General features: G+C 41.6%; 1 protein-coding gene across 1 annotated transcript in view; it reads right to left on the bottom strand.

Annotated features, from left to right (window-relative positions):
• Positions 1–23,687, bottom strand: part of dpy (dumpy) — a 155,213-nt gene that overhangs the window by 55,600 nt on the left and 75,926 nt on the right. The window contains exons 22-29 of the mRNA XM_066391702.1: positions 22,270–23,055; positions 21,512–21,655; positions 21,242–21,313; positions 21,102–21,179; positions 11,596–11,778; positions 3,264–3,431; positions 2,880–3,206; positions 38–2,821 (exon numbers count right to left, since the gene is read on the bottom strand). Of these exons, the coding sequence (XP_066247799.1) occupies positions 38–2,821; positions 2,880–3,206; positions 3,264–3,431; positions 11,596–11,778; positions 21,102–21,179; positions 21,242–21,313; positions 21,512–21,655; positions 22,270–23,055 (4,542 nt within the window). The remainder of the gene's footprint in view (positions 1–37; positions 2,822–2,879; positions 3,207–3,263; positions 3,432–11,595; positions 11,779–21,101; positions 21,180–21,241; positions 21,314–21,511; positions 21,656–22,269; positions 23,056–23,687) is intronic.

Genomic DNA, 23,687 nt, shown 5'->3' with positions numbered 1-23,687 from the left:
AACTAGGTTCAATTAATAATTTCAGAGAAAAACTTACTTTCGAGTACAGGAGGTTGTCGACAGGCAGTCTGAGGGTCTCCAATGAATCCTCTGGCACATGTGCAGACAGGAACGTGGTTGAAAACGTTGCACTCAGCATTGCTTCCACATAATCCCTCACAGGGATTTCTGCAATGAAGCGAAAGACATGCCAACTGTGAAGGACACTCAGAGTTCATGGTACATTCAGGCCTGCAGCCTCCCGAGTAGGGGTTTCCGATGTAAGGAGGAATACAAGTGCACTTCGCAGCACCTCCGCTAACTGAGCATTGAGCATTCTCCCCACAAGGTGAAGGATTGCAAGGATCTTTAGGCACTACGACGACTTTGGTGCAACCAACGAACGCATCTCCTTCATAGCTACTGAGACAGCTGCAGAAAGGTGTGTGATTGACCACCTGGCACTGAGCATTAGGCCCACAAGCTCCGACGCAAGGATCGATGCATTTTTCATTCTCACAAGCTTGATGCTGAGGACATTCTTGACTGATAACGCACTCGGGTCTACATAGAGGGGGACTTCCTATGTAATTAGCCACACAAGAACAGACTGGTCGGCTCTCTTTGACTTGACATATGGAATTGGGACCGCAAGGGGATGGCACGCAAGGGTTCACTGGCTCTTCAGTGGTAGGATTTGATTTGTCTTCGATAATAACAGGTCTAGGATGGCAACCAACGAAGGGATTTCCCTCTTTCTCTGGAGGGCAACTGCAAATTGGGTTGTGATTGATGACAGTGCACAATGCTCCAGAACCGCAAGTGCCTGGACAAGGGTCTGCGCATTTTTGGTTGATGCAAGCTCTAGTTTGAGGACATTCTGATGTAGAGATACATTCAGGTTTACACGCAGGAGCAATGCCTTGGTAGTTGGGTAGACATGAGCAGGTAGCGTAACCTTGGTGTGAAACCAAACATCTGCTGAAGGGACCGCATGGAGATGGATCGCATGGGTTTACTGGAGGTAAATGCGGCTGTGAAGGTATTACTACTTTATAACAAGCTACAAATGGGTCCCCAGTGTGTTGAGGGGGACAGAAGCAAATGGGAATATGGTTTACTACATCGCAGTGTGCTCCAACCCCACAGACATCAGTACAAGGATTGGAACATTTGGAGTTGATGCAGGCTTTATCTAAAGGACAGTCAGGATTAATGACGCATTCAGGATGACAGGCAAGATAAGGGTTGCCAAAGAAGCCTTTTCTGCATACACAAACAGTTCCATGGTCACTCTCCAAGCAGTCGGCATTTACTCCGCACCTCTGATAATCACATGTGTCTTTGGGAGTTACGTCTACAACAACTGGTGCTACGCATTGCTGGAATGGATCACCAATCAAGCCTTGCGGGCAACTACAAATGGGAGTATGGGCCACAACGGAGCATAAGGCATTCACGCCGCAAGAGCCAGGGCAAGGATCAATACAGCTGAATCGAAGACAGGCCAGCTGGAAGGGACAGTCTGCATTTGTCAAACATTCAGGCCTACACTGCGGGTTATATGCAGCTTCAGGTCCCAAACAGGGATCACAAATAGCAATTTGCGTTCCATAGATACTGCATTCCATATTGCCGCACGGAGAAGGAGTGCATGGGTGCGTAGTCACATTGGGATAAGTTGGAATAACCACGGTGGGTGTATGGATGCATTGCAAGAATGGGTCTCCCATGAAACCCTCTAAACAAATGCAAGCGGCTGTATGATCTCTAACTTGACATTGTGCGTTAATGCCACATAGATGACCCAAGGCACATGGATCTACGCAATGACGGTCCAAACAAGCTTTGTTAATAGGACAGTCCGAGTTGATCAGACATTCAGGTTGACAACCAATCTGAGGATCTCCATGGAAATCTGGAAGGCAAGAGCAAACAGCTCGGCCATAGATTACTTGACAAATTGTATTGAGCCCGCAAGGATTGGGCATGCAAGGATCGGGTGGTAAATATTGAGGTACTGGGAAGCACCTTATGATTGGGTTTCCGGTCAATCCTGGCTGGCAAGAACAAACAGGATGGTGCTTTTCAGCTTTACAATTGGCATTCAATCCGCAGGAACCCGGGCAAGGATCTCTGCACCTGTAGGATATGCACGCCTCATGATCTCCGCAATTCTCGTCTACTACACATTCATAGCCGAAACATCCCAAAGCTCCAGTAGGGTCTCCACCCATACCTTCAGGGCATCGACACAACGAATTTCCATCAGGGGTCACAATACATTGAGCCCCAGGACCGCAAGGGTTCGGCACGCACGGACTGGGAGGTTGAATTCTGCAGCCTGTGTAGGGATCACCAATAAATCCAGACCTACAGAAGCACTGCTCTTCATTGTTGCTGTTATAACAGTCTGCATTAGCTCCACATGGTCCAGGACTGCACAGAGGTTTCTCAATAATGCCGCAACTTCTAAATGGATTTCCACTAGTGCCGTAAGGACAATAACAAACAGGCTCTCCATGAGGATCACACAAGGCGCCAGTTCCGCATGGATTGGGTTCACAAGGATTTTTGGGTTCTATGCAACCACGAATGGTATTAGGGCTTTCCAAAAACCCTGGGAGGCAGGTACATTTGGCGAATCCATTAGTCAGGACTGTACATTGGGTATTGGGGCCGCATGGCGAAGGATCGCAAGGGTGAGCTGGTAATTTACAGGGAACGCGTGGAGGAGTTCCTTCATATTCTGGCAAGCAAAAGCACACAGCGTTTCCTCCAACTACTCGACAACCTGAGTTGGGACCGCAAGGATTGGGTGAGCATTCATCACCTTCTGGAACTAATTTATTTACATAAATTTGGTGAGGATCACTTTCCAGGGAGTTAAAAATACTTACTGCAATTCTTGAAGGGGTTTCCAGTCAACCCTTTCGGGCAAAAGCAAATGGGATTTCCGTTGTCCAGCTCACAAATGGCGTTAATTCCGCAAGGATTGGGATCGCATGGGTTGGTGGGAGGCTCACAGGCCACTCGGGCATCTCCTTGATAACCTGGTGGGCATTTGCATTGCGGTTTATGGTAGATTACATCACAGATAGCATTAATTCCGCAATTGCAAGGTGAAATGCACTGTTGGTTGATGCAAGCCTCGGTGGTAGCGCATTCGTCGTCGTGTCTGCAGCCGAGGACTCCAACACATTCGACATAGGCGTTACCTTCATATCCTATATATTCCATATTGCTAGTAATACTATGGATAATTTAGGGTGAGATGGGCGTACCAGATAAGCAAACGCATGTGGCTTCGTGGTTCTTGGGGATGCATTCGGCGTTGTCACCGCAGGAGTCCTCGAAGCAAGGGTTGATGCATCTTCGATTTAATCGGTCACAGAGCTTATTCGGTGGACAATCTTCGTTGTATTGACAAACAGGGGGACCGTGGTCCAGAACTGCAATTCGATTAGATGAGTGTGATGGAGACACGGAATAATCGTGAGTGCATTTGTGTAGGATCCGCTCGTCAGATCGCTCTAACTCTTCTAAATGTAATTATTACTGTCTGACCAAATCGAGACACCAACGGGAAAGTCCGAATATTTGTTAGATAGTATTAGTTAAATTAGGGTTGAGGAACCGAGGGGGATTAAAAAGTGAGGTACCTCGATGTTACGCCCATGCGTATCGTACCTGAGTTCGAGTGATTCTCGGCTGTTGCTGGGTTCTCCCAGTAACCTCCTAGAATCTGTGTCACGGAAAAAACCCAAAAAGCGAACATCTCTTTGTTTGAACCAAGGAAGAAGGGCCGGAGGATGGTTGCTAAGGGCTCAAACAAAGGATGGTTCGTGGTGCTGGCTCGCAGCAGCCAGATGTTGTAACGGTCGCTGGCCTCTACTCGAGGTACGACACTGGTTTATTACCCCCAGGTTTAATATTTAAGATTTGTGACAAGGAGAATCGCGCTCTTTGATATCCGGAGTGAACGACGAACTAAGTGACGCGAGTTTTTACTAATTAAGTTACCATTTAAGCTTCGTATTGTACCCTATCCCAATTATACATAAACCCTAGACAACCGAATAAAAGATAAATCCCACAACTTTGGGGGCTCGTCCGAGATTTGGGGTAACGATTTTGGAGACTTTTACGAGATTTGGGGTAATAGTTTAGAAGACTCAGCCGAAATTTGGGAAACGAGTTAGGACGACCAAGCTCTGCACTTCAGGATTGAGAGCAACGGCGACGGTGATAACGACGAAATCACTAATACCAGACGGGTAACGACGACGACGGCGATAACGACGAAACAGTGCGAGATTAGGGTGATAATAGTGATTAATTCCGCGAAGTGAAGTGGAGTGCGGGAAAGGGTGTACGCAACCGACAGATAAAAGCAGTTAAGGTAGGATACAGAAGTTAGTCTAATTTTACTGTATTAGTAGATTTATTGCTTTGTAATCCCGATTGTGTCTCGATTTCTTCTATTGACTGGTCTTTTCAAGTCGATTCTACGTAAACAGCAAAACGCATCGTATCTCATTTTTTATTTTCTTGGAATATTGGCCTAGTATCAATTCCATACCCAATTATGACTACTTTGGGGGATATTGAAAAAATTGCGCAAAATATCACAAATTCTAAACTGAGGGCGGTTCAAGCGCTGCATGTTGCTGTTTACGGCAAAGAAGGTCAAGGTCGGCAAACTAGAAAAAATGTGAGGAAATTCCCTGGTTTTAACCTGGACAAGGAATCAAGGGAATATCAGACCAAATTAACAGAGACCGAAGATCAGTTGAACTTAAGCGATTTGATGGCGATCTGTCACATTCTAAACTTGGACTATTCGGGACAACACGAGGACATCGCGAATCGGGTATGCTCTTTCCTGAATGACTTGTCAGTCAACGACGATATTACTGAGGGACAAGAAGACGGGGAGACCGAAGATGAGGATGCCGGAGGTCAGGAAAGTAGCGACGAATCCGGACAGGAGGACGAAATTGACGAGGGAAATTTAGCTCAGCCACAAGCCCGTACCAAAACGAAGACGAGAAAAAATAATCCTTTTGCGTTAACCTTTCGTGACGTAGAAGACAGCATTAGACCATTTGATGGCAAGGATGATTACCCGATAGAAAAGTGGATCCGAGATTTTGAGGAAATAGCAGAGGTCACACGATGGAACGACTTACAGAAATTAATATTCGCGAAAAAGTCGTTGACGGGTTTAGCGAAACTATATGTGCAATCAGAAAAGGGTATTAAATCCTGGACTACTCTTAAGAAAAGACTTACCGCTGAGTTTGAAGTGAAGGTCAGCAGTGCTCAGATTCATAAGTTGCTAATGTCTCGAAAGAAAAGTCCTGCTGAGACAGTACAGGAATATGTATTGGTCATGCGTGAGATCGGAAGCCGAGCGACGTTAGAGGCCGAGGTCGTGATACAATACATTATTGACGGGATACAGGATGATCCATCAAGCAAATGTGTGCTTTATGGAGCGAAAAACTTCGCTGAGTTTAAGGATAAGGTCAGATTGTATGAGCAGATCAGAACAAAAAGGCCGACGTTCAGCTCAGAGAAGAAGTATGAGAAAAAGGAAATCAAGAAGGAAGAGCACGATAGAAAGGGGAGAACTACCAATTGTTTCAATTGCGGGCTCAAAGGACATAAATCCAACGCGTGCCCAGACAGAGCCAAAGGGGTCAAATGTTATAATTGTAATAGTTTTGGACATATATCAACCAAATGCCCAACGAGGACAAACGACGCAGGTAAAAATAGCCCGTGTGCCAATGTTCGCCTTATGGAAGTCGTACCGAATAATGCCGTTAAGGTACAAATCGACAATGTACAACTGACCGCACTGTTAGATACGGGTAGCGACATAAGTGCGATAAGGAGCGATGCTTACGATGACTATCTAGGACATATCCCTTTAACGGGGAATGAGATAATTATAAAAGGAATAGGTTCCAATAGAGTGAGGACCAAAGGATTTTTCCAAAAGGAAGCAAGGATCAACGACGAAGACATATTGTTAACGTTCCACGTGATACCAACAAATGCCTCAAACTTTAAGGTCATTGTGGGTAATGACCTATTAAAATGGGCGGATGTAAGTTTCACAGAAGGAGGCGTGGTCATACACAAGAGGAGGGAGGAAAATTTCTTGATGGAGATGAAGATTGCCGACGGTCTGGATCAAGAGAACCCGCAAATTGACCATATACCGAATGTAGAGTGCAAAAACAAAGTTAAGGACTTGATAGAAAATTACTCGCCGGAGAAAGTAAAGGATGTCGACATTAGGATGAAGATTGTCCTGAGGGATGAAGAGCCAGTATATCAGAACCCAAGGAGACTCTCACCCGTTGAGAGAGTAGAGGTAGAAAGACAAGTACAGGAGTGGTTAGATGAAGAAATCATAAGACCCAGTTATTCTGATTTCGCAAGTCCGATAGTGTTGGTAAAGAAACGAGATGGCAGTATGAGACTTTGTTGCGACTATCGCAGAATCAATAGGAAAATAGTCAAGGACCGTTTTCCGTTACCATTGATTGAGGACGTGCTAGATAGGTTGCAAGGAGCCAAATACTTCAGCACGATAGATCTGCGAAATGGATTTTTCCACGTTCCTGTAGACGAAGACAGTCGAAAATATACCTCGTTCGTCACTCATAACGGACAGTTCGAATTCCTAAAATGTCCTTTTGGCCTATGTAACAGCCCAGCAGTTTTTCGGAGGTTTATATGCCATATTTTTCGGGAGTTAACCTCTATGAACATTGTGTTGTATTATATGGACGATGTAATAATTTTGAGTAGCACTCTCGAGGAAGGGGTAGAGCGTCTGGCGATGGTCTTACAAGTAGCGAGAGACTATGGGCTGGAAATAAAGAAGAGTAAATGCCAATTCTTAAGAAGACGAGTAGAATTCCTAGGCTATATCATCGAGGATGGTAAAGTACAGCCCTCTGAGGAAAAGGCATTGGCGATCAGAAGATTTCCGGAACCAAAAACGCCCAAGCAGATCCAATCCTTTCTCGGTTTGACGGGGTATTTCCGAAAATTCGTCGCTTCATATGCCATAATCGCAAAACCTTTAAGCGATCTGTTGAGGAACAACAAGGAATTTGTGTTAGGCGATGAACAAAGACGGGCATATGAGACGTTGAAGGAATTACTAACTAGTGAACCAGTCCTGTATATTTACAGGCAAGATGGTGAAACCCAATTACATACTGATGCAAGTAAGTATGGTTACGGCGCTTGCTTGATGCAGAGATCCAACGACGACAATAAATTCCACCCTGTATATTATATGAGTAAGAAAACGACACCAGCTGAAGAACGATACCACAGCTACGAACTGGAGGTTCTGGCTGTGATACAAGCTGTCAAGAAATTTAGAGTCTACCTCTTAGGCAGTAATTTCAAGATAGTCACGGATTGTTCCGCTTTCCAGAAGACTATGGATAAGAAAGACTTGACTACGAGAGTAGCACGATGGGCATTACTGTTGGAAGAATATTCATACGTTATAGAGCACCGAAGTGGCCGTCGAATGGCCCATGTGGACGCTCTGAGTCGATATCCAGCCGTAATGACTCTAACTGAAATTAATGACGAAGAAGGGACTCTGCGGCGATTAAAAGCGGCGCAAGAAGGAGATGAGTTCGTCCAGGCTGTCAAGAAAATTGCCAGCACTGAAGATTACCAAGGCTATTTAGTAAAGAACGGTATTTTGTACAAATACGACAATGGGTTGGAATTAATAGTCGTACCGAAGTCGATGCAGTCCGAGGTCATAAAGAAAACGCACGAAATAGGCCATTTTGGCATTGCAAAAGTGGAGGAAATCGTCAAAAGAGAATTCCATATACCGAAGTTGAAAGAAAAGATTCATACTGTTATTAAGAATTGTGTGGCCTGCATTCTGGGAAACCGAAAAGAAGGAAAGAAAGAGGGAATGCTGCACCCGATAGCCAAGGACGAAGGACCGCTATACACTTACCATATTGACCATTTAGGACCTCTGCCTTCAACAAATAAAAATTACCAGCATATATTGGCCGTAGTAGATGACTTCTCGAAATTCGTTTGGCTGTACACTACCAAGTCGACGACGTCGCGGGAAACCATCGACAAATTAAGAACGCAACAGAAAAATTTTGGAAATCCGTCAAGAATAATTACAGACAAAGGTACTGCGTTCACGTCGAAGGAATTCAGCGATTATTGTGAACATGAGGGGATCCAACACGTCACTGTCACCACCGGAGTACCTCGAGGGAACGGTCAAGTGGAACGGGTTAATCGCACGATTATCCCTGTCCTTACGAAACTGAGCATGGAAAATCCTAGTAGGTGGTATGACAAAGTAGATAAGGTGCAAACTGCTTTGAATTCCACACTGCAAAGGAGTATCGATGCTACACCGTTCGAGGTATTGTTTGGTGTCCGGATGAGGCATAATGAGGAGATTCGCATTAAGGAAATGCTGGAAAAGGAGATAATCAAGAATTTCGACGCAAAAAGGGAAAGACTACGTGAAGATAGCAAAAAGCAAATTTTGAAGGCGCAAGAAGAAAACAGGAGGCAATATAATTTAAGGCGGAAGAAAGCGACAAAGTATAAACGGAGGGATTTAGTGGCCATAAAAAGAACGCAGTTCGGGGGCGGGCTGAAACTGTGTAAGAAATTTCTTGGTCCTTATGAGGTCATCGAGGTTCTGCCCAATGAGCGATACGAGGTCATTAAGGTGGGCACCCACGAAGGACCGGGACGCACCTCTACCTGTGCCGAATACATGAAGCCATGGGTCGATAATGATAGCGAATCCGAGGCGGATTGCTAGTCAGAATGGCCGAATGTAGGATCCGCTCGTCAGATCGCTCTAACTCTTCTAAATGTAATTATTACTGTCTGACCAAATCGAGACACCAACGGGAAAGTCCGAATATTTGTTAGATAGTATTAGTTAAATTAGGGTTGAGGAACCGAGGGGGATTAAAAAGTGAGGTACCTCGATGTTACGCCCATGCGTATCGTACCTGAGTTCGAGTGATTCTCGGCTGTTGCTGGGTTCTCCCAGTAACCTCCTAGAATCTGTGTCACGGAAAAAACCCAAAAAGCGAACATCTCTTTGTTTGAACCAAGGAAGAAGGGCCGGAGGATGGTTGCTAAGGGCTCAAACAAAGGATGGTTCGTGGTGCTGGCTCGCAGCAGCCAGATGTTGTAACGGTCGCTGGCCTCTACTCGAGGTACGACACTGGTTTATTACCCCCAGGTTTAATATTTAAGATTTGTGACAAGGAGAATCGCGCTCTTTGATATCCGGAGTGAACGACGAACTAAGTGACGCGAGTTTTTACTAATTAAGTTACCATTTAAGCTTCGTATTGTACCCTATCCCAATTATACATAAACCCTAGACAACCGAATAAAAGATAAATCCCACATTTGAGTCCTAAATATCTCAGGAACTTCGTCTTCTATTAACCGCTTAACGTTCGTATTTTTTTGCAAAACTCTGTCAAAAAATAACCGATTTTTAAAAATTTTGTTTTCTCATCTAAAGACAATATTATTGAATAAAACAATCACAACATTTAAATAAACCTCATATTTAACCAAAAAGAAACAAATTATAAAATATGCAAATTCGCTTACCCTTAGAATATGAAAAAATATTTTAAATGTTATTTGAAGTGTGAAATATTTTACAATACGGAGGACATAAAGGCACATTACATGTTGGACAGTAATATCTAGATTCTCTGCGAATTTTCTTTCCATTTGCATCTCTTGATCTGTAACATATTCCACATTGCCGAGTCGGATTTTTTTTCAGTCGGAGGAATTTGTTCAGAAAATTGACGTCTTATCAGTTGTAATGGTGTGAGGCTTGTTGAAAGACGACCTTTGGGACATGAGTATCCCTTTTGATGGTATTTTTCCATCGTTTGTTGTATTAGTTCTAATTTGCAAACCAACGCTGACTTGGTTTCTCCAGATTTCTGATCTAAGACGAATGAATTCCATAAAGCTAAATCTACGAGATGAAAAACGATTTTTTTATAATGTTTTTTTGCTCTCTTTCGAGGAATATGGTAGTCTGCTAAATGCTGATCAACTGGATCAACATCACCCATCGTGTCATTATAGTCTACAACAACTGTAGGCTTCACTTTCACCTCATTCGTTTTTATTATTTCCAATGTAGCATTGTAATGAACAGTAGAGATCAAAGTTATATCTTTTTTTTCCTTCCATTTGAGAACACATACTTTGCCTTTTTGAAACGTAATGATGTCACTTTTTCTCAATTTTTTATTTTTCACTTCATTTGGAATCTCTTTTTGAGTAGCTTTTAGTATCCCGTAAACATCAGTCTTATTAGAAACAAGTAAATCTGACAATTGCGGTGAGTTGTAAAGGTTGTCCATAGTTATGCAATATCCTTAATTCAGTAATGGTTTGGACAGAGTCATGACACTGGAAGTGTTGCATATGTTGGATCAAGATTGGTTTTTTCCCTATATAAATACAAAAATTCCACACATGATTAGTTTTTGATTCACACAACAAATACATTTTTATTTCAAATTTGGCTTTCTTCAATGGAATATACTGAATCCATTCAAGTCTGCCTTCATACAAGAGTAGATTCTCATCTATGGCCTCTAATATTTTTTTCGAAGGTTATTGCTTCACGAAATTTGTTGGATAAATTTTCGTATACAGGCCAAATTTTGTTTAGTTTCGGATTGGGATGTACGGTAGCGTCAAAGTCTTTATTGTTTGAGAAATGAATATTTTGGCTTATTGCTTTAAATCGTTTACTGCTCATACACTTGGAAATAAGGTGTTACATGTAATGGGTTGGTCGACCCATACTGCCAAAGTTCCGGTTTCTTGACAATTCTTTGCAAAATTATGAAACCTAAAAAACCCTAATTTCCTTGCTTGTAACAAGATCTTAACTTTTCTTCTTTTTTTTAAACAGCATATCTATTTGTTTCTTGAACAATATAGCTTATAAAGGTATCGTCTATATAAGCTTCAAAAAATTGCAAAATGTCCCAAGTAGTGGTTTGGAAATTTATGCCAGCAATTGCAGTAAATGGAAAATGTGGGGATGCAGCAGTGTTGGATTGCAACTCACACCAACTACGAGCACTGTAGAGATTTGGGATGTCATCACAATTGGATGTTTCTGAATATGAAGAAAACTCCACATTGGTGTCAGATCCACTTTCCTAGAGATTTGCTTCTACATCAGAATCTTCTGAATGTAATACATATCCGGCACTGCTCATGTTTTCAATGGAAAGTTTGTAAAAATTATATATTAGATTCGCAGAAAACACAAATATCATAAACACCTCATAAAAAAAATATATATATCGCCTGCAGCAACGCTCTGATAATTGCAAAATAGTGAGGGAAGTAGTACATGTAGCATGGAACGAGTTTAAATGGACAGAGTCTATTTAATCATATAAAATTTTCGGACCCGAGTTATCTCGGGTATGCGAAAATTCAAATGGCGATTCAATCCGAGTTATCTCTGGTGAGTACGTTAAGCGGTTAACTATAGAAGGAACCTACCTGGGGCACACCCAACGAATCCATCTCCTTGGTATCCCTCCTCACAACTACAGTCACATCCATGGTTGGTGTTGATGCAGACGGCATGTTGGGCACAAGGGTTGTGAACATCGCAAGGTCTTTGACATGCTCTATCTATGCATGCTTCGCTAATAGGACATTCTTCGTTCGTGGTGCAACCCACTATTGGAAAAGGGTGCCAAGGGAAAAGACGAAAAAGACACAGTAAGTATTTACATTCATAAATGGAAAGTTAACGTCTTAAAGAGCCCGATACTGAAAGTTCCTTTTTGTACATTTGAAAGGAAAATTACTGAAAAGAGATTGGTCTAACAGCTTACAGAAACAAACTTTGTACTACTTTTCAGAATCTTTTTACAAAATGATTTGTTATGATTATTAGTCATGGACGTTAAATTTTAATTAATTTAATTACTCAGTATTAGACTAACGACGGATAATTTAAAATATGTACACAAATCATGGGAAATCCTGCTGGATTTAATTTAGGGAAAGCCAGCAAGATTTCCTGCACTGAAAATACGATCTTACTTGTGGGCGATTTGGAACATTTAACTGCGGGATTCCCCTCGTATCCCACGGGACAAGTGCAAATGGGCCTGTGCATTTTAGCTTGACAACGTGCGCCCTCTGCACAGGCGCTGGTAAATTCACAAGGGTCTTGACAAAGGGACATGTAACACGCCTCTGACTCGAGACAGTCCATATCGGATTTGCAAGGTTTTTTGGCCCTTTCATTTGGCGGAACTATTAGAAATGTTAAGTAGATTAGTAGTTTAGTTATATTAACATGAAGTTTAAGTCTTTGGGGATGGGCAAAACGGTACCTATTTACATTTAAGTGTAAGAGCAAACCGAAACCATGTGAAACCAAGATTGGCCTGGTACCAATCTCCGTTACATTATTAAAGTGTGCTAGAATTTGGTTAAGGCTATAGCTAGGATATAATTACAAAAATATACAGACTAGATGCAAGACATCCTCCAGCTGGGCTGAAGGAAGTTTTGCAGCGTTTAGTAAATGTACAATACCTGGATAGCACATCCTGTGAGGATCTCCGTAATGGTGCTGGGGACAAGTGCAATCAGCTGCATGATTCTCAGCAATACACTTGGCATTAGGACCACACAACCCTCCGATAGTGCACACATTTACACACTTTTTAAAGATACACACATCGGCATCTTCGCAATCATCATCGACGAGGCATGCCTCAGTACGGTTCGTCAACTCCGTATAGTTAGTCAGAGAAATTACGGTTCGATTCCGTACAGGTACCACCAAAGTTGTTAAGACAGCTTCAGTGGTTGACTCCACAGTTGCCGGAGTAGTCGTTATGGTGGTGTGCAACTCAGGTGAGACAGTGACCACAGTACTACCTGTGGCAGTCAGTTCTACAAGTTGATCAGTAGTCATCTCGACGGTATGTCTCAGTAATCCAGTTGTCAATTCGGTATCAGTTGAAGTATAACCAGGAGTCGTGATCTCGACCACTTCACCACCAGTAACATGAATAGTTGTCTTTCCCAAAGTGATAATTTCCTCCACTTCCCCAGAAGTTAAAACAGTACTGAACGTAGTACTTTCACCTAAATACTTAGTACTACTCTCAGTAGTAGTCGTCGAAGATTCAAACTCACTTAAAGTAGTGAAAGTCACCATATAGGTAGTTGGACTGACAAATTTAGTACTTCCTGACGTGCTAATAGATTGTTGAGTGGCAGTACTCTTCTCGTATTTTGTTGTTGTCAAGGGAGCAGTGTATCCAGTTGAAGATTCCTTAATAGTAGTATCAGCCGCAGTAGTAGTAACTACTGTACTAGTACCATTAGGCTGTTGAGTAGTTGTAGCAGTACTTGAAGCTGTCGCAAAATCTTCTAGCCCCGGTTGATGTCTGGAGGAAGGAATATCCTCCAGAGGCCTTTTCGTAGTTATATGGGCTTCCACAGCCATGGGGGATCCTGTAGAGGTGGGCCTCAAAGTAGATGGCACTTCCAATGCACTATCTTTTTCAGTTTGCTCATGAATAATTGAAACTTCAGTAGTGGTACTTATTGTAACTGGGAATGCAAAGGTTATTCCAGAAATATCTTGAGTTGCACTCGAGGTTTCAATAGTTATTATATCGATACCACTAGTAGTACTACCAACACCTATAGTTTCCAAGGTTGTAGTTCCTACAGCTTCAGTAATATTAATCCTAGAAGATTCTTGAGTTTGAGATGCAGTATTTGATTTTTCAGTAGGTTTTAATGTGGACGTAATTTCTGTGGTACTACCACCGCTTTCAATAGTGACAGCTTCATCTTTTAGCCCCTTCATAGTTGGTAGTCTGGTATCAACTAACTCAAACTCTGAAGTGTTTTCTGTCGAATAATGATGGAATTTGGTATTGATCTCAGGCTCAGTCACTTCAGTTAGGAATGTTGATGATTGGGAAGGTTTAGTAGAACTTTCCGTGGTCATAGTTGCTTGTAGTTCAATACCAAGTTTCTCAGTTGTTGGGTAGGTAGAATGAATTGTAGCCACAGGTTTTTGAGTAGTGTCTAAATCTGGCTTCGCACTAACAATCGTGGTGGTTTCAGGTGTACCAATGGTTGTTCGATCAATTATACCCTGAGTGAATGTTAGTGTACTGTAGAACTCTGTAGACGTATCATGTCTGGTTGTCTCTATGGCTAATGTTGATTCTGTACCCTCAAATCCTAGTTCCGTAGGGCTTGATAATAAATTCATAGTACTGTTTTCAGTTTCTATTACAGAACTCGTACTTAACTCAATTTCAGACGTTAACTTTGTAATACTATAAGTACTAGGGATATCAGTTGGTTGATCTGTTGAAAATTCTGTAGCAAAACTAGTTAATTCTGGTTCTCTCGGAGATACTGTGATTTCGTTCAATGTACTAAATATTGCTGGAATGGTGCTTACACCACCTGTAACAATTTCAGTAACAGATGGTACTGTAGTCGAACTGCTAATAGCTTCCACTGAAAATGTATCCATCGATGATGATGTAGTTTCACTCCTCAACGTAGTTTCTTCTCCAGATTGTGAAGTACTTACCATTATTCCACCAGTTGTTCCTATTATCACGTTGGGAGCCTCAGTACTACTTGATCCTGATGTTGTTTCTATAGTGGGTATTCTAGTTATATCCTCATAACTGGTACTGCTAATCCCAGCTGTTGTCCTGATTTGGTCCATACCTTTAGTATATTCCTTTGACGACACATCAGGCATTATAGTACCCAAAGTTTCTTCAAGAGAACTAGTAGACGATCGAAGTGTTGACATCTCAATACTGACTGAAGTACCTTGAAGAGTTATACTTTCTTTGTGATAGCCAGAGGTACTGGTAAGTGGTTCTATAGTCTGAGTAACTTCTTCAGTACGAGACCCTGGTTCAATACTGCTAGGGTGTTCAGTTGTTTCCAGTCCTCGTGTTTGATTTGTGATATTCTCAGTACTTGCCTGTGAAATAGGTACTGGGGATGTTACATAATAAGTAGATGTTTCTTGGATCTTCGTATCAGTAAAACCGAAAGAAGCAGATGACGTAGGCTCATTAGTACTTGAACTTGTGGATTCAGTTTTTTCTTCTAATTCAGATGTAGGGGTACCATCACTCGTTGATTGTATTGTTACGCTTTTATTTCTAAGAATTTCGATAGTGCTTAAATGAACTTCAGACGTGTCTTCTGGTACCATCGAAGTGGTTTCCCCTAAAGTTACCAATGTTTCGTCTTTTATGGTACTAGAAATATATAAAGGTATATAAGTTTCTTCTGTTTGTTGGGTAGTAGTATCATTCAGAGGTTCTTTCGATTGCGGTTCTTGCATTTGAGGGGTAGTGATATCACTTATTGTTTGAGGTACGACAGTTTGAATTTCAACTCTTATTGTTTTATCGTTTCCTGTAAAAGATATCTGAGTACTGCTACTAATTTGAGAAGCTGAAGATGTAGTTTGTTCAGATTCAGTTTGGTGCTGTATGCTACTTAGTGTAGTGCCAGAGGATTTGACTGGTGTTGTAGTAGTACCTTCTGCTGCAAAAACTTTTCCTAAGGTTGTCTCCTCCTGTAAATAAGTACTACCTATTCCAGTTGTTATCTCTATAGATGTGTCAGATATCTGAGTTGATATGCTTGGTTGTCTACCTATTGAATATGGTGTAGTACTAGTTAAAGACTTTACTGTTTGAGGAACTACAGTTTCAAGGAGAGTACTTAAAGTTGCTTCCTCTGAGGTTACTGCCCCAGTTACTGTCGAAATGAATGTTGATTCCATTAATTCTCTTGATGAGGTACCTTCAGTACGACCAGTAGTTGAGAATTCTCTTGAACTTTTAATTACTCCCGTCTGAGCAGCTTGAGTAGACGAAATAATAGTGCTCTCTGGTTTTTTTGAGAATCGCGTAGTGTCAGTGAGCGGTATTATTGTTTGCGGTTCCTGCGTTTCCATAGTAAATCCATTAGGTCCTTGGGGGGTAGCCTTTATTTCCACCTCAGTAGTTTTTTCACTTGATATTCCACCATGGTCATATTCGGAGGTACTCAAGACTGATGCCTCACTTTCAGTTTTTGACTCTTCAAGAGAAGTACCAGTAAATGGTAAAAAGGTCGTTTTTTCAATACTTTCCGTGACAGCCTGTGCTGTAGTGTGATCATGATCTGTCACTATTGTTCCAGGCTGCAAAGTTTGGTAAAAATCTTGTAAGGTAGCTGGAAAAGTGGTAGTGGTAAATTCTCCTGTAGGCGATGATATTTCTCTTTCAGTACTACTAAACCCAGTACTTGAAATTTTTGTATCGATGATTGAGGTTGTATCATATGATTTTATTTCTTTCGTATATTCATTGGTACTAGGTAGGTGTTCTATTGTCGGGAGTTCTGAACTCTGAGTGTTTATTGTTTCTATACTAGATTCCCTTAATGTAGTATGCGATATAACATCAATGATGCCAGTAGTACCACGAGGTGTTGTTGATTCAGGTAGTGTTATGGTGGTACCTCGAGTGCTTTCTATTTTACTTGTAGTTGATTCCATTATTGCATCAAAAGTACTTGTTTCAATAGGTTGTTTTGTCTGAAGTATTTGCACATTAATAGTGGTACCTGCAGTATTCTCAACTGATTCGGTTACAGGAGCTACAGTCTCCGTTCTTTGAGTGATAGGATGTTGACTAGTCGGTAAAACTGTTCCCTCAGTAATTTGTTCAGCACTAAAAATAGTGCTTTGAGTTGATGTTGTATAGGTATCTACTGTTGTAAATTGTGAAGTAGTATAGTCAGTAGATTGTTTAGTGGTACCTTGAGTTTCAGAAGTTTTTTGAGTAAGTCGTTCAGTAGAAGTACCCTCATCAGTACGGGAACTCTTAGTCGCAGTGCTATACACAACAGTACTTTGTTCAGGAGATAAACTGGTTGGCTGATTTTCCTGTCGATCATTAATACTAGTACCTCCTGATGTTTGGGTAGGTATAGTCTGATCTATGCTGACCTCGGTACTCGCAAACATCTCAGTAACAAGTACTTGTGGTTCTACAGTCTCAGGAAAGTTTGTACGAACAGTAATACTTTGTGGCAAGCTACTTTGGCTCACTGGCAAAGTACTTAGCTCTACTTTAACACCTTCTTGATATTTGGTACTAATGAGAGGTTCTATAGTCTGAGGTAACTCTGTAGTTTCCGAAGTAGTTCCTTCAGAAATTTTTATGGACTGGTCTGTTGATTCTGTTGTTATTTCTGAGAGGCTACTTGTAGTTGTGGTAACTATTGGTGTTGTCGCCAGAGATATCTCTGAACTACTAGTAGCATTTAAAGTAGTACCTTGTGAAACAATGTCACTTACAGTTGTTGAAGTCTCCGGGTGATGTATTCTAGTAAATGACAATTCAGTACTTTGCTGATATTCTGTAGTATCGAATCCTGGTACTTTTGTTCCGATTTTTTGAGTAGTGCCAACAGTTGGAATTCCTGATTGTGTAATACTCTGAGTCAAAGCTAAAGTGGTTTCTTCAATCGTTTGTGTCTGAGGGGTTTCTACATGAATAACAGTACGAGAAGTTGCACTTTCGGTGGTTCCAACAGCTCCAGTTATAGCGGAACGCGTTGACTGGGGATATGGCAAAGTCTCAGGAATTTCAGTGCTAGTAGTAATAGTTGCTTTTGTAGTCGGCTGACTGGTAACACCTTTTTCTTCTGGGTATTTAACAGTACCAATAGAGTACGCTGGTTGTATAGTACTTTCTGTACCTTTGAGAGTCGTAGTTGTATCTTCATGTGTTGTCAATGGTGTCGTTCCAATTCCAGTAGTAACTACTGAAAATTGCGTTTGGCTGGTAATACCTAAAGTAGTGCCTTCAACATCTTTTAGTTCAGTAGTAGTGACATGAGATGTTGTGGTACTTAACGAGGAACTTGTTTTTACAGAACTTTCAGTGATGCCTTGAGTCTCTGTCTTTGGTAAGATAGTACTGTACTCTTTTTCAGGTTCAAAAGTAGTTACCATTTGAGATTCGGTTCTGAATTCTGTCCCAGTTGTATGAGCAAATGTTGAATGAGCAATTGTCGTACTACTTGAAAAATTTGTTGCAGTCGAATTTTCGGTAGACTCACTGTAGGGGCTTTGTGTCTCAGTTTCTGGCCGTAAAATCGGAAATTCAGTATCAGTACTCATTGGTTCATTGCTAGTACCTGATGGCAATGAGGTAGATCCTTTTGGGATCGTTGCATTTGATGTGGAAAAAAGGAATGTGGTACTGCCTAAGGAAGTTGTTGACTCTCTAGAACTTTCTGTGGTTTTCATAGATACAGTTTGAGCTTCTTTTACTGCTCCTATGGTCATGAATTCTCTCTCAGCAGTAACTGGTTGCGATTCAGCAGTTTCTGTTGTAATTGATTTCGTTCTAGTACTTGGTACTTTAGTAGAACTTTCTAAAGTCGTTTCAGCAATCAAGATGGAACTACCCAAGGAACTTGTTGTTTCAACAGAACTTTCAGTACTGCTTTGAGACTCAGCTTTTGGCAAAAAAGTGGTGAATTCTTTTTCCATACCATCAGCTAATGGTGATGATTGTGGAGTCTCAGTTGAAGTTATTTGTGCAGTTGTAGTTCCCTGTACTGGCTCCGTACTAATAAGTAACGATATTGGTGAAGACCCTTCTACAACTGTACCAGTAATTGTTGAATAAGGAGCTGTGGTGGTACCTGAAGTACTTGTAGTTTCAGCAGAATATTTAGTACTGCCTTCAATTTCTGCTGTTGACAAAAGAATGGTAAATTTCTTTTCAGTACTAGCAGTGACTGGTAGGGATTTTGAGGTATCAGTTACAGTTACTGGAGTAGTTGTAGTTATTCCTGCTGATTCCGTACTAGTCACATAAGGTAAAGGGGAGGACCCTTTTATAATTTCACTGGTAACCGTTAAATAAAGAGCAGTTGTAGCACTCGAAGAAGTTGTCATTTCGGTTGAACTTTCCATATTGCCCTGTGTCTCTGTTTTTGTAACCTGAGTAGTTAATTCCCCTTCTGTATTAAAAGTCACTGGTGATGATCCAGGAATCCCAGATGTAGTTCTAGAAGAGGTTGTAGTTACTTCTACTGAAGGTAATGTGGAAGACCCCTCTAGAATCGTATTAGTGACTGTTGAATAGGGCGTAGTGATAGTTTCTGCAGGACTTGTTACTTTAACTGAACTTTCAGTACTGCTTTGAGACTCTACTTTTGGCAGTAGAGTAGTTACTTTCCTATCAGTACTAAGAGTGACTGATGGTGATCCTGAAGTTTCCATTGAAGTTTCTGGAGATATTGCGGTTACTGTTACTGAAGCTAATGTGGAAGAAGCTTCTGCAGTCGTATTAGTAACTGTCGTATAAAAACCTGTAGTAACATTTGTTTCAAGAATACTTTCAGTACTTCCTCGTGTATCTTCTTTTGGAGTTATGGTCGTCGTCTTTTTGTGAGAAGAAACTGTTTGTTGAGTGGTAATTTCAGAAAATTCAGATTTTGTAAACTGATGTGTGGTACCTTCAGACTCCGCATCACTACTTACAGTAATGGCGTTTGTGCTTGTAAATCCACCATAAATTGTCGTTTGTATTGATTCAATATTAGTACTTCTGCTTTCAGAGTCTTCTGGCGGAGTGAAATATTTTTGGGTGGTTTTAGACTGAACCTGAGTAGTCTCTTCAGTGTTAAAAGGTGTTACTGTAGTACCAGTAAAGCTAATAAAAGTGGTTTCTCTACCACCATCAAATGTGGTATCAGAAGGTTGAGCTATCATATCCGAGGCGGGTGTTGTTAAGGTTGTTCGCGTAGATGTTGTTTCGGAAATTGGCGATTTAGTGGTAAATTGAGATTCTTTTTGTATCGACCGATGGGTGGAACTTCTAAATGTTGAGTAATTTCTGAATTCTAAGAGTCTGGTGGTTTTCACCGACGGAGCAGTAGAACCAGTTTTCTGATCCCCTCCGGCAGGCTCTTGAGTATATACAGGTACTTGGGTCGGGATAAAGATGTCTTCACCCGTAGAAGCTGTCTTAACAATATTTATTAGCGTCACTTCTTCGTTGTATTGGGGAGTAACAGTTACGTATTTCTCACTAGTAGTAGTTTCTGGGTAAATATGTACAATTTCCTCAGTGATACCCGTAGTGTCTGGCAATGCCTCGTCAGTGGTAAATAGTGTGCTTAGCTCCGATTCCGTGGTAAGTTCCTGTTTAGGTGTTAGAGTGGTAGCAGAAGTAGCGTTTGTTATTTGAGAAGAGGTCACCGATTGTGTTTCGGTTAGTGTTTCTGGTGTTGTACCAACATCTGTTATTTTAAAATAAACAATTACGCGTGAGTAAGTACATTACATTTCTCGTGTGACATGTGGGTGTCGTGACCGGGCATGCAATGATCAAGCGGAAAGCTCCACAGCTCCATCCCCCAAACCTTAACCTAGACTATGTACATAAAAACTAGAACTAGGAAGAGACCGTTGGTGAAACCAGTACAAAGTTCACTTATGGTATAAAAGTAGGAAAACATCAGTCCTGTTTGACAGATTGCCATAGCAGTAATGGTACAAGTGACGACGCAATGGTGTTGCTATTTTCACAATTTACAGTATAAAATAATGAGAAGGTTAGGAAGAATGTACAGTTATTATGATGATCTGTAAAGACAGAGAAAAATATAAATCAGTTATGTCCTTTTTGGCTGATCGTTTCCCGAGGCAGCAGATCCATGTCTCAGTACCGATGACATTGGTGATTGCTCCAGTTCTTGTGGCTTTAGTCTTGCGATGAATGTAGTGGGGAAGGGTAATATGGGGAGGGTTGATGGTAATTGACTCAAAGAAACAGCAACACACTTCCAAGATATAAAATCATGATTTGGTGCGTTTGTATAATTTTATTTTTCTGAGGCCAATGATATACAAGAAAATAAAACAAACGCACCAAGAATGGTGTTATAGAATGTGAATTGAAACTTACCTTTGTGGCAGGCTTTAGTCAGGGGGTTGCAAGAGACTCCTGGGGGGCAGTGGGAGCATCCCGGAGGATTTCTTGCAACTGTAATTATTTTTAAATGATTCAGGTGGGTTCATTGCATAAAATAATAAGAGACCACTTACGGAAATTGCAATTGCAGCCATCGCATTGCTGGCCTAGGTGGGCGCAGTCGTGATCACTCTGACATTGACAAACTAAAAAACGGCGATTAATATAGATGAGAGATGGGGTTGTATCTAAAGATAATAAAAACGGGAAAACTCGAAACACACATGCGCGGTAACTGTGTCAAGTTCTTTTGCGGACTGGGATGTTTCAAGTCAAAGTATTAGTTATTTGCCCGAGGTTTCACTTTAGGGTTAAATTGAAAAATATCCAAATACTACATTTACCTTTAACGCATACAGGCTGATGTTCCTGCACGCGGCAGTCCTGGGAATTGGTACATGGGTTCGAAACCAAACATGGGTTCTGGCATTTCCTGTTTACGCAAGCTTGCTGAGGGGCACACTCGGAATGAGAGCGACATTGGATATCTAAATTGAAGTGTTTAACATTGCTCATTAGGGTTTTACAACTGATAGAAGTAGCTGATAGATATGGAGATACGACACAGTGAAATATAAAGAAGCAAAATCCTCAAGCTCCAGCACCAAAACCCCGAAAATATTTACATATATACATCGCACTATAGACGATTGCACTACTCTACGGTACAAGAGTATTTACCGGCTTGGTCCTAAGAGGGGTAAACATTCTCTAAACGTATTACTAAAAATAGCTGAAGCATTAATTTATTCAATTACTTCTAATCGATCTAAAATGATAGACACAGGGGCGTTGCACATGGTTTTGATGGATGATGAATCTGAACGCCCATGCTTCTATAGAAATTAAACGCAGAAAACGGAAGTTAATGGAAGTATGTCCTAAAGGCCGATACAGAAGGAAGACCCGTGAAGCCAGCGATGAAAATAATGGTCATGTCCTGGATAAATGCATGTTTCAGTCCAGTGGATGTTGATATGAAAGGCACAGACGTAGCATAGAAAATAGTTGATTACTCGCAAAGTACAAGTAGACCGAAAGCAACGAGCTTCGTTGATTTCGATTATTGGGCTAAATTCCTTGCACCCGGGGTTATCTTTACCTTTGAAGCATCCATATCTTGGGTCTTGTTTATATCCTGGGGGACAATACTCGCAAACGGGTTTATGGTCTTCGACTCTGCACGGGGTGTTTTCGGGGCAATTGGCAGTTTCGCAAGGATTTTCGCATCTAAATGCCCTGCAGGCTTGATCTGAATTGCAGCCACTATCGCGCAAGCAAATTGAAAGCGAAGGGCTGCAGTTTTTCAAGCAAATACACGTGGGTTTGTGGTGTAGCACGTCACAAGTTTTATCAGGGGCACAAGGCGCTTCTGGCCTGGCAGTACAAGGATTTTGGCACACTCTATCTATGCAAGCTCTATTATCTGGACATTGGTCATCAGTGGTACATTCAGCCTTCTCAGGGGCGCACGATATTTCCCCTCGTTCGTTTACCAAAAATCCTTTCTTGCACACACAAGTGGCCTTGTGATAATGCACTTCACACTTCTTGTTATCAGTACATCTAACCCCTTGGCGTTCACAAGGATCATAACATTTCCCGCTTCTAAGATCGCAGGCCAATTTTGAGTCGCAATCTGAATCTGTGAAACACACTGCCACTCCTGCAGGTCTTGGTTGCGTTTGCGAGCATTTGGGGTCTGGGTAGCATCCAGTATTGGCGCTACCCATGTAGCATTCTGGACAAGAGCATCTAGGTCGATGCTGAAGGGTCTTACATAGCGCATTTTCCCCACATGCGCCTTTTAGGGAGCACGGGTTTACACACTGGAAGTTGATGCAGGCTTTCTGGTCGGAGCAGTCTAGGTCATTGTTACATTCAGCAGCTACAGGGGCGCAGGACAAAAGAAAAGAAAGCTTTAAGAAACCGTGAAAGGAAGTCAGCATTTACAATAAGTACACAACACAACGCATGCGGGTGTGACCAAGACAGTCAGAGAATCAGAGAAATGAAAGAGGCCATCTCAACACACGACCGTACAAGCTGCGAGTATTTACAAGCGCTTTTAGCCTAGGAGTAATGCTATTTTACAGCTAACTGGAAAAAATGGTAATATACAGGATGTGAGAATGCTCCTTTCATAGTTCCCAATCTGACGTATCAATCATCAAACCCGCAGCGCGTGGCTGTGGAGGTCAGTTCCTTAGCACAATCATGATCACGAAGAAAATAATGCAATTTACATCTGTGTGGAATGTGATTGGGTGAAAGGGATGCGAGTTTCATAAATAAGGGATGCATGACGGACAGATTGGAACCCTGAAGTGTACATTCCACATGAGGTTTGTTTTTACATAGATGTGAGGTATTTACAAACATGTTCCACAATACCTAAACCACCACGTTATTAGACCAATATATATATAAACAAACAACATTACTGTAGCGTTTTACGAGGCGGTGAAACAGGGCCTCATAGAAGCTCAGGAATGTTTTTGAGATACTTATTGAGTCTGC

Source organism: Euwallacea similis, chromosome 7 (assembly GCF_039881205.1).
Source record: "Euwallacea similis isolate ESF13 chromosome 7, ESF131.1, whole genome shotgun sequence".
NCBI classification, from domain to species: domain Eukaryota; kingdom Metazoa; phylum Arthropoda; class Insecta; order Coleoptera; family Curculionidae; genus Euwallacea; species Euwallacea similis.
Note: the sequence above shows the minus strand (reverse complement) of the source record. Positions and strands in the feature narration are given on the sequence as shown.